This window comes from Arachis hypogaea, chromosome 9 (assembly GCF_003086295.3).
Source record: "Arachis hypogaea cultivar Tifrunner chromosome 9, arahy.Tifrunner.gnm2.J5K5, whole genome shotgun sequence".
Classification (NCBI taxonomy): domain Eukaryota; kingdom Viridiplantae; phylum Streptophyta; class Magnoliopsida; order Fabales; family Fabaceae; genus Arachis; species Arachis hypogaea.
Window position 1 is genome coordinate 14,278,383 of NC_092044.1, and position 11,093 is coordinate 14,289,475.

General features: G+C 37.2%; 1 protein-coding gene across 4 annotated transcripts; it reads right to left on the reverse strand.

Moving 5' to 3' along the window:
• Nucleotides 1-140: 140 nt before the first annotated feature.
• LOC112710480 (protein PHYTOCHROME-DEPENDENT LATE-FLOWERING) lies at nt 141-10,690 on the reverse strand. Of its 4 annotated transcripts, XR_011865416.1 has the most exons (14): nt 10,250-10,690; nt 9,500-9,578; nt 9,359-9,423; nt 9,168-9,245; nt 8,292-8,372; nt 7,657-7,818; nt 7,473-7,571; nt 7,096-7,391; nt 6,037-6,975; nt 5,520-5,740; nt 5,277-5,425; nt 2,292-2,330; nt 526-2,208; nt 141-440 (listed from the first exon to the last, which is right to left on the reverse strand). XR_011865416.1 is itself a non-coding variant. In XM_025762714.2 (13 exons), the coding sequence occupies exons 1-13, from the start codon at nt 10,373-10,375 to the stop codon at nt 754-756; spliced, it is 3,789 nt and encodes a 1,262-aa protein (XP_025618499.1). In that variant the 5' UTR covers nt 10,376-10,690; the 3' UTR covers nt 141-753. The 4 variants fall into 4 exon arrangements, 2 of the variants coding, with proteins under 2 accessions (XP_025618499.1, XP_025618498.1); XR_003156851.2 differs by having other exon boundaries at nt 6,037-7,391; XM_025762714.2 differs by having other exon boundaries at nt 141-2,208.
• Nucleotides 10,691-11,093: the final 403 nt, after the last annotated feature.

The following is an 11,093-nucleotide window of genomic DNA, read 5'->3' on the forward strand; positions in this document are numbered from 1 at the left end:
TATATAATTGTAGTGAATATTAATATTAGTGTTTCCTATTTACACTTTTTTATTTATTCATTATATTAAAATATTAATTATAGTGAATATTAATATTAGTGTTTTCTATTTACACTTTCTTATTTTATATTTATAATATCTTGAATATGAACCATGGTATTAAACTTTATTCTAACCAAAAAATAATAATCAAACAATCAAGCCGATAACAGTAAGCATAAACTGCAAGACGTTTCCATGAATCGGCTAGTTTACATCAAATTTAAACTACATGAGGCTGGGCAATCCACCAGCCCAAAGACTGGTGAAATATTTTTTCTTAACACTAAAATGCATGCACAGGGAGCCCAGCAACTGTGCAAGAGGCACATTCCTGTACCAGAAACTGTAAGCTGATAATGCACTCCGAAACGTGGGCAGACGTCTGAACAAACATTGGCCTAAATATGGAAAATTTCTGTTCATGAGAGTATTTTAAAGGGCTATCAATTTCATACGTGCAGTGGAAAATAAGAAACTACTTACAGTTGACAATATGTTAATATGTCAATCCTTCTGAAGTAACTTCCAATTAGCACACCGTAAGCTTCATGAGTTTATGAGTTTATATACTCTGTTTCAATCTTGTGACTCGGTCAAAATACATTTCGTTGCCCAAATAATTTACTCCCTTCTCTTGCTTTAATACACTTTCCGCATAACTCAGTTGCAGCAGCAGCATTGATCAAGACCCAACCCAAGGTTTAGGGAGCTTCAACTGTGGACAGAATTGCTCTTGTTAACACCTTGCATGTCCATAGGTGAGTTTGCTATACTGCTGACAGACCCTAGCGTCTGTGAGCTCAACTGTGGACTAGCTGGACAAGCTTCTGGATTACCAGCACTCAAAGCATGAATTGCCCCTGAGCTCATCTGCTGTGGGCTCATTGGAGTTCGTTGACTCATTTGCTGTGGGCTTGCTTGCTGCTGAGTTTGTTGATTCAGTGATGGAACTCCCATCGTAGATGGTGAGCTCACCTGTGGAGGTGAAACAACTGCCTGCAATTGCGAACTTGTTTCTTGTTGCTGCTGTAATTGTTGCTGAAGTTGCTGTTGTAGTTGCTGCGTTTGCTGTTGTGCTTGCAACTGCTGTTGCTGTTGCTGCTGCTGTTGGGGTTGAAGTTGCTGCTGCTGCTGATTCATATAAAGATTCATCCCTGCTGCCATCAGCTTAGGTGGACCCATAGGTCCGACAGCTCGTGGAAGTGTATTCATACTCCTACTCAGAGATTGACCCAACATAAGACCAGCAGAACCAGGGTGAATTTGTCTGGAGCCTGACATGCCAGCTATGCTAGACTGAGGAGACCCTAACATGCTTCCATTATGTGTCATTCGAAGCTTCGATGCCAACATTTCAGCCTGTGACGGAGTAATACTTCCAGACCTTAGCCGTTGGCTTATTGCATTCGAAATATTTGAGGCTGGATTTAGATTCATTGGGCTCTGACCCATATTTCCCATGCTAGAAATGGATGTCATTGGTGCAGAGATTCCAGTTCCTCCTATACCTCGCCCCACTCCCATTCCCATAGGATTACCCATGGGTCCAAGCCCAACTATGTTATTTCTCATGTTACCCAAACCCACAGTTGTTCCCAATCCCACCATTTTTCTTTGCATTTGCGGCTGTTGGTTCTGTTGCTGTTGCTGCTGTAACATCTGAATTTGTAGAGGTGAAGACTTGCTAAGCATGTGATTACCCAATGATATGTTGGAGTTCTGGCCAATTGCATTTAAGTGTGGAAATTGATTTGTTCCTAGAATCATAGACCTCTGGAATTGAGGATTCTGCTGTTGAATGAGGGTGTGCTGTTGTAGCTGCTGTTGCTGCTGCTGTAGTGCTTGTGCCTCCAGCTGCTGTGGTCTTGGTGCCATTGAAACACCAGAGAGAAGTCCTTGTGACATCTGTAAGGCCTGAGGGTTTCCAGGTGGTAGCATCCTTGGGTTTGCCACAAGATTCTGAGGTAAGTTTAAAGAGGCATTACTGTTACTAGCCGGTTTTGCAAATTCATTGGATGATTGACCAATAGTTGGGTCTCCATATTGCTGCATTTCAACTACAGAGTTATTCGGAGGTACACTAGATTGACTTCCTGCTTGAAAGTTTACCCGGTTTGGCATGATTTGGATTCGGTCATCTTCCTTCATATATCCTTCACGTGCCATCTGCAGTGTGCATATTAAAATTAAAATATCAGAAAATGACAGACATTCTTTCATATGGTTCCAGCTCAGTCAGTGAAAAGTACCTGGGAGCAGAACTGTTTTGCAAGCAAATCCGCACAATGCTGATCCAAAAGGTAATGAAAAGTTAAGTGTGATAAATTTGAGAGATACATTCATTATATTAAATAGGAGAGAATTCAAATTCGAATAGAAGAAATGGCTAATAGTTCATTAAGTCTCATAAAGGTAGGGACATTGTGGACCATGACCAAGTTCATCCATAACTACAGACAAAATATAGGCTTTAGATGATGAATAAAACATGTTCTGCAGCCAATGATGAGAAAGGAGAGGGGCCTATATTTCTTTCTTCTTTTTTTTTTTTGTAAAAGTATAATTCATTAACATGGATGGTAAAAAAAATAAGAGGATAAGTGGTTCTCATACAGCAGCCAAACAAGACGAGTTCATCTATAAAGCATCATTCTAAAATCTCTCATCGTGTCTAAGATGAAAATTCCTCTAAAATAAAAAACATGAGCTTCACATCAATTAGATGTTAATCGTCTAATCCTATACCATAAAACTTGTTTCTTAGAAAATCTGTCATTGAGTGTATGCGAATTGCACTCCAACCAAATACTGCAGACTGTTGCATAAATTGTGCATTGCCACAGATTTTGCCTCTGCTATTCCCAAACCCAACAAACCATTCAACATAACTGATCTAGAGATCCAGCATGCACCAAAAATATTAAACAAAGTATTCCAAACATAAACAGCCATAGGACAGAAATAGATGTGCATTGATTCTGAATTTGCCTCACACACATTACACACACACATCAGGGGAGATGGCCTTGTGTGGCCTTTGAACCTGCAACATATTAATTCTGTTGAGCACAGTAGCTCAAAAAAGGGTTTGACCTTAAGGGGAGCTTTCCATTCCCAAATCAAATTTAAATGTAAAAATACGAAATGCCTCAAGAGACCCTTTTGTCTGGGTTCGGAGTAAAAGAAACATCATCAAGAATGCACAAAACAAGTATTGGATCAGAGGACTCCTATCATTCAAATTACAGAAGTTGAAATTCCAAGCAAATGGGGGAATTATGCAAGAGGAAAGATGATACAGATGAGAACGGTGTATAATATAAATGGAAAATAAAAATCCAAATGGGGCCATGGGGGTAGTAAGAACCCCAGGAACAACTACAAGATGAAATGAAAGAGACACTCTCTGAAAGAGCATAAGCAAAAGAGAAACCTCTCAATGAATTGTAGTTTTCTAATCTCTCCTATGTCTACAAGGAAAATTCCCCCTAAAAGTATCATGAATTTTATGTCAAAAGAAAGCACACTATCCCAAGATCACCCAACACAACCCAATGATTTGGCATCCTTTCTTGTAAAACCAGCAACACAAGTCAAGAAGAACTTATCGCTGGTTGCAGGGGGCATTGCAACCCTAACAAAGGATACTAAACAAAGATCATAAACATAATAACTGAAGTAATCCACAAAAATAGACAAGATAAAAATGTTGATCTTATGCATTAAACGAGATGTTGATAACAGCAGCAATTGCACAAGAGACCCTAGCTCGTTCAGTTAAATGATGTTGCAAACTCAGAAAGGTACCGAGCAGACAAGGGGAAAGAAGGAAGGCTTCCAGAATTTAGTCAATGCTTTGGGTCTATTTGAGCAGGGAGGATCAGCAGACGGCAGTATTATCAAGGTTTCTTTGCTTTTGTTAAGTACCCAAATGAAGAGAAAGAGAAGGTTGAATGCCAAAAATGATAAAATACCTCCACTGCCTTTTATTTACAGCAGGAAGCATAAGAAAGAGTAACAAGGGAGAGAATCAAGTGGAACCAGCTGTGTAACAATAAGACAGCTGGTAGGAGAGTGGAGAGAATCCATGTGTCGTGAACAATTCTGTTAGAAAAGAGAAAATTGAGTGTCTATTTAAGAGAGTAGAAGAATTAGAGAGGACTCATTCAGGAATTTATATAGAACAAGACCCCATAGCGTGGTAGCCTCTTAAATCCTACCTACCTCTTTCTTTTTCTGCAATTTCTACATTCAACAACAACATATCAGGAAAGAAGGGTAAACTACCAAAAATGCACTCGAATAATTTTGGCGCTGACAAAAATGCACCCGAATTTTACTATCGACAAAAAAGCCCTCAAATAATTTTAAAACGCGACAAAAATACCCAACATTAAATATGTATTTCTCAAAAAATGCTTTAGAGATTGAATTTTGATGCGGTTCTTTGCAAGAATGAGTAGAAAAATGAAATATTTTTATCCTTAAAATTTGGTGATTTTTCGCTAAGTATATATATATATATATATATATATATATATATATATATATATATATATTGTGATTTTTTTGGCGGCTTGATCAAACCAAGCCTCATCAATTTCGGAATCTCCCTATCGAATGGCCTGTTCTCTGCGGTCGGAATAGGTGAGTAAATTCCTTCCCTTAGAACCGGTACTTGAGAGTTTCCTGCCTCATACAGCTCAGCAGTCAATTGTTCCATTTTTCTCGAATTAACCAAAAGAAAATGGAAAAAATCACAATATATATATATATATATATATATATATATATATACCAAATTTTAAGGATAAAAATATCTCATTTTTCTTCTCATACTTGCAAAAAACCGCATCAAAATTCAACCTCTAAAACATTTTTTGAAAATACATATTTAATGTTGGGTATTTTTGTCGTGTTTTTAAATTATTTGAGGGTATTTTTGTCGATAACAAAATTCGAGTACATTTTTGCCAGCGACAAAATTATTCGGGTGTATTTTTGGCGATTTACCCTAGGAAAGAATTATATCACACTGATACCATTCAACCCCTTTCCTTCTATCTTCAGTGTTATCTTATTTCCCTGCTATATCTTCTATCTTCTACTGCTACTGTACTATCTGATTCAGCTGACAGTTTACAGTTTCCTTCTTTTTTAGTTACATAACTCTGCTTTTTCAGTGAAATTACTAGGTTTCTGATAACACATATTACATACAACATTAAACTTACAGTGTTGGGTAATGTGGGGAGATGTTCCTCTGAGGCTAGGAAATCCCCCTCATCAATGTCCCCATAATGCATAGCCACGGTACCATCAGATGGCTTCTCAGCCATTATCATCCTAATTCGTAACCTGGGAACTAAAGAGACAACATTTCCTGAAGAAGAGAGTGGAATTTCAGACAAAAGAACGAAATTTATATATGCACACACACACGACTATATAACTTCCAAAACTTCAACAAAACAAACCTTGGAGTACACGCTCCGGCAAGCAGAAACTTAAAGCTCTCATTTTGCACACATTCATACTTCCACCTATAAGCGACTTTGACAAAGAACTTGTTTCCTCTATCAATCCTTCATTATTGTTTGGATTGGCAAGAAAAGCTGACAAATGCTGAGGTGAATATGTATTCTGCTTTCTTATGGGATAATCATCAGACTTGTTCTTCTTTAAGTTCAGTTGAAGCCTGCCATAAGTCCATATGCTATACATAAGAGAAACGAAAGAAATAATAATCTGAAAATTTCACTCTGAAAAGTAGTGGCACTCTAGCACAGACTAAGATAAACTATATCTGATTAAAGAAGTAATATGATAACTTCTAAGGATGTGGGAAAATAGTGCTTGATTAAAATGGTAAAAATTAAATTTCATAACCAACACAAAATACCTAGTACAGAAACAAATGGTATATGGAAAATCACAACTGTGGGATTATGGAAATAATATGGAGATGCAGTTTTAAAATTTCACTCGTTATACCTCGTTGTGACCAGTTCAATTTTTGAGAACCTTTCAAGCATATTTTGAAGACCTTGATCAACCATAGCAGGGGTACCAACTGCAGGACTATTTGCATTCAATGGAACCCCATTACCAACACTAGCCGGAGAACCAACTCCATTCATTGCTGGGGTCTTGGGAAGGGAATTAGATCTCCGTTTGGCAGCCAGTTGTGCCTGGTGTTGTCTTTGTGCAGAATCGTTAGCATTAGAAGTCAAAGGTGGTGTTCCAACAGCAGCAGGAACTGAAGCCATTGATATCTTCTCCTTTTGTGATGCACCAGCTACAGCTGTCATTGCAGATTGTCCAAAACTTGGTCCAACTGAACCATTCGAAAGTTCTCCTGATTTTGAAGATAATGGCGAATGAGGTAATGCCCCACTAGATAAACGAGGACTCTGTATTGACTTCCTTTTCTGAACAACCTGGTCCTCTTTTTTCGCTTCTTTCTCCATATGCTGACCCATAGTATTCCAGGTTGTCTGAGGGAAATTCGGTCTCATGAATGCCTGTGGCAACCGTTGCTGAAGCAGCAACTGTTGGGAATCTAGATTGCTTGTCTCCATTTGCATACTGCGGTTCATTTCTGTGCCATCTAATTTATCCATTTCAAACTGTTCTTCCTTTGCAACTAATCTGATACCATGCTGACCAGAAGCCAAATGAACAGCCCCCTGATCTTGATTCAGCACCCCTTCAAATACCTTCTGGGAAAATTTCTGATTACCACTGCTCACATACTGAATACCTCTGGTCATTGCTTGTTGTGGCAATAATGGATTCTGCCAGGTCATATCCGATCCTTGAAGAGCTTCAGAATGTGTGCTAACTGGCTGCTGTTGCATTGTGTCAACACCTGCGGAAGAATGCCTCATTCTTTTTGCAAGATTGGATAAAGGTGATGTTTGTCCATGTTGACTATCCCGTTTTGCATGAATAGAGGCATTTGCGTTTGTATTATCAGCATATGAAATCATGGGATCCTGTGAAGCAGGAGATGCCCCAGATTGATTAATAGCAGCAGATGCCATTTGATACCTTGATTGATTAGACAACATAGAAAATCCTGGGACAGAGGAATCTGGTATGAAAGTCTTGGGTCTCAAGGCCATAGCAATTTGTGGATTAAAATTTTGCGTTGCTGGATTTTCAAGGGTCTGCTGCAAAATGGCATTAGACGCAACGATACCTGAATCACCCAACCTGCTATTTGAGCTTTCAGGCATTATTTCCGTGCATACTTTCCTACCATGGATTTCATTATTAGAAGTAACAGCAAACTCTGGCATATGCCTTAATCGTTTTCTCCGCAAAGTGCCCAGATTCAAATTAAGCTGCAACATCAAGCTCACCATCACTATAATGCATATCAGTACATAATAAGTTAGTCGATGGAGAACATATCTTATTTATACCTTTGTGGGAGCTCTACTTTCACACAGCCGATCTAGCTTTGGAGTAGGATCTAGATGAAGTTTCGGTTGTACAGCTTTCAGTATCTTTGATTCAACTTCCTATTGTGGAAAAGATGAGGTAATATCAACACACACGAAATGAAAAACTAATGGAATTGTTCATTGAATGGTTAACAATACTCACCATTAGATCACCATATGTCCAAGACTTATCAGTGATAGATGGGATGTCCTTCACAATATTCTCTAATGACATCTTGAGGCATACTTTATTAACAACAGGAGACATGTCAGTGGACACAACACCAGCCCCGTTTTCTGAAGCACATCTTCGAAAATCACGCACCTGAGAAGTTACAGAAATAATACAAAGCTGAATTTCAAATTGATCAAATAAGAGAAAGGAAAGAAAGCAAAAAGAGCGTAACAAATTGTCCTTAATTGAAGGAAGGAATGCCAAGAAGAGGTGGTATCGTTATGAAAGAGCTCCTCAAGGTATTAATAACCACCTCATCTTTTAACCGTAATCACTGTAAACTGTTCTATAAAAAAACACAGCCCGATGCACAAGCAACCCACGTTACATAGGGTCTAGGGAAGGACCGCACCCAAAAAGTGTAACGCAGGCAGCATATCCTGATAAATGCATCAGCAGCTGATTCCACGGCTTGAATCTGTGAACTTGAGGTCTCAATTCTTCATAAAATGTTCTATTGCCAAGAAGAAACGTGTGTCCCCTTAAAAGATTTTTTATAAGAAAATGATAGGAATTTAAATATTGCCAGCAAAGGAAAGTATACAAACAATGAAACAACACACCTCACATATAAGTGCTCCATCAACATATTTGACAGGTATATCATCCAGAATGTCTGCAGGTAAGTGGCCTGACTCTATAGCCTGCAAATATACCATTAATGAGAAAGAAAATGTTTAAGTGCATAAATGGTTGAAGCAAGTAGACAAGCCAAAACTAACAGAATTAAGAAATTATAATGATGAATAAGACAATGAATCTTAGGCTAATAACTTAACAAAAGTGCCCAGACAAGTAGCATAGTCTCTGGACTCTGGCTCTATTTTTATTTCAAAATTCCAGAAACCAAATGCACAGGAGGTAGAAACAAGAAACCAAGTCCCCAGCAGTCAACAACTTTTCTTAGTTTTTTTCATGAAACAGTGAAATTTCATTAATACGAGGAGAACAATAATACAAATTGCAGATAAGGGTTGCGCTATACAAAAACAAAAGGATTTATCAATAAAGCATAGCTTTCCAAGCTCAACATATTTGCAAGGAAAAGTCCCCTATAGAAATCATGAGATTTACACCAAATAGATGTTGGGTGTCTAATCACATACCAGAAATCATGCTTGTCAAAAAAAAATGTCATTGAAGGTGTGTGCATTATGCATAGTCCAAATAGTGGTGAAAACTGCATAGTGCCACTAAAATCTCTCCCCTTCTCTACTACCAAACCCAACAAACCTAGTCAAATGAAATTGATCTAAGGTTGAAATCCCAAAAATGCAATGCTTTTGGATTTAAGTAATTCAAAAGCTTAGTATGAAACTTTCAGATGTACAGATAGCATTGCGTATTATACATTGTTTAATGCCATGCTCAATTGCAATTCTTTAAACGGTACTGCCAAAACTGAATGAACTAGAATATCATAGATTTGCGAGACTTACCAAGAAAAGGCTTTCAGATGACCTATCATATGGATGCTTGGGAAAATCTTGATACTTAGCATGGTTTGCTATCTCATTCTGAAAATTCACTAATCACTACTTCAGAAACATACAAGTCATGCTATAATACTTTCTTTATTTCAGGATATTCCTTCAACATTCACAAAATATTGACTGTTGCTTACACAAACCTCGAAGGGTTTTCCAATAGAATAACCATCTGGGAACAGGTTCAACGTGAAAGAAGCTTCCGCATCTGTGAAAACATGAAAGCCCCACAGCATTCAGTATTCATACACAAGTTAGGCGGCCAATTCGATTTCAAGACTTACCTGCTAATGAAAGAGGTTCAGATGGAATGGACAACGTGGACATCTGACCCAAGTTTTTGCCAGCCACGGAGAGATCACTCTGTATAAAAATGATACATTGCAATAAGAAAGAGATTCAACAAATATCTATATGAAATTCAGATAACATGCTGGCCAATTGCAAAATAAGAAAAACCTCGAGGATGTCATGTTCTTGCTGAAGAAAAATTAGAACCAACCCATCCAATATGATAATTCTAATGCAGAAAACCTACATCAATTTTCATCTTATAACCCGTCCCCAAAATTGAAATTACATACAAACAGCTCAGTGTATTAAAGTTCCTTTATTTTTAACACTTTCGTTTATTTTTAACACTTCGAAAAGCCTCCTACACCAATACAATTTCTTTTCTAACTTCCACATATTTTAAAACCTGAATACTACCACAAATATCAACGGAACCAACATGATTTCCACGTCTACCAGTTTAGCTCTCTCAAGATACAAAGCAAGGTAGAAAATAAAAATCAGTGAAACGTTTTCGATAGGGGGAAGAGACACCTTCGGTTTTTATGTCTAGTAGAATGAAATAAAATTTGACGGAAATTTTCGCTCTATTGTTTGGAATACAATTGAAGTGAAGAGAGATTTCAGTTATAAAGTAAAACTGGTTCAAGCTTCAGCAAGCTTCAACGGTAAGCTCCACCAAGAAAATATCTCGAATCGAAAGTGAAATTGGAGAATGAAGTGAAACGGCATTGGCGTACCTGTGGCTCGCGGGAAATTGACATTGAATTCTGGGAGGTGCCATCGCTGGAAGGTTCGGAATGAGCGGGAAGGGGCTTGGAGCGAAACCTAGTGCCAGTCTTTGAAACTTTGAAGGAAACCCCCATGATCGTCCTGCTTGGGAGAACCGAATTTTGCTTGCGGATCGAGAAGATAATGAAACCCTAAAATCTAAAAGAGGGAGGGAGAAAAACTTGTATCCGAAGAAATTCGGGAGAGAAATTGACTTAAGTTATCGACTCATAGCATATTATTTACTTTTGCGAACTGCGAAGGACGCGAGCGTCCTAAACGAGTTCATGTTCGTGGGTTTTGCGCCATTTTGCTTGGGTTCCGGTTTTCTCCTACATCGGATGCCGGCATGGCGCAGTGGTCTGGGTCAAGGTTTGTTTGGTTTAGCAAATCAATTATCTATTCTATCTATGTATTATATCTATTATAATATATAAATATCAAATTTTTACATAAAACTGATGAGTATTTTTTAATTTATTAAATATAATTTATTATGATAAATTAATTATATCAATTAATTAATTTAATTAGATATTTAAGTATTATACTATTTTTTGTGACTAAGTATCATATTATTTAATATTATATATATTAATTAATTGAATATAATAAATATAAATTAATTTAATTAGAAATTTATTGTTTTATAGTGTTTTATATATATATATAAACATAACAGAACAAAATTATAAAAATAATTTTTTTATTATTTTAGATATTTTAACTTTTTTTTTGTTTTTTTTATGTATAATTTTGTTTTGCGTTAACTTTGTTTATTTAATGATGAAATATATTTATGTTAATTCTATC

What these genes read in the sequence shown, in the direction of transcription:
- LOC112710480 (XM_025762713.2), bottom strand. Translation starts at nt 10,375, where the DNA reads ATGGGGGTTTCCTTCAAAGTTTCAAAGACTGGCACTAGGTTTCGCTCC. An exon ending in CTATTGGAAAACCCTTCGAG is followed by an intron (nt 9,246 to 9,358) that starts GTTTGTGTAAGC and finishes GTGAATTTTCAG; the next exon opens with AATGAGATAGCAAACCATGC. An exon ending in CATCTGAAAGCCTTTTCTTG is followed by an intron (nt 8,373 to 9,167) that starts GTAAGTCTCGCA and finishes GTATATTTGCAG; the next exon opens with GCTATAGAGTCAGGCCACTT.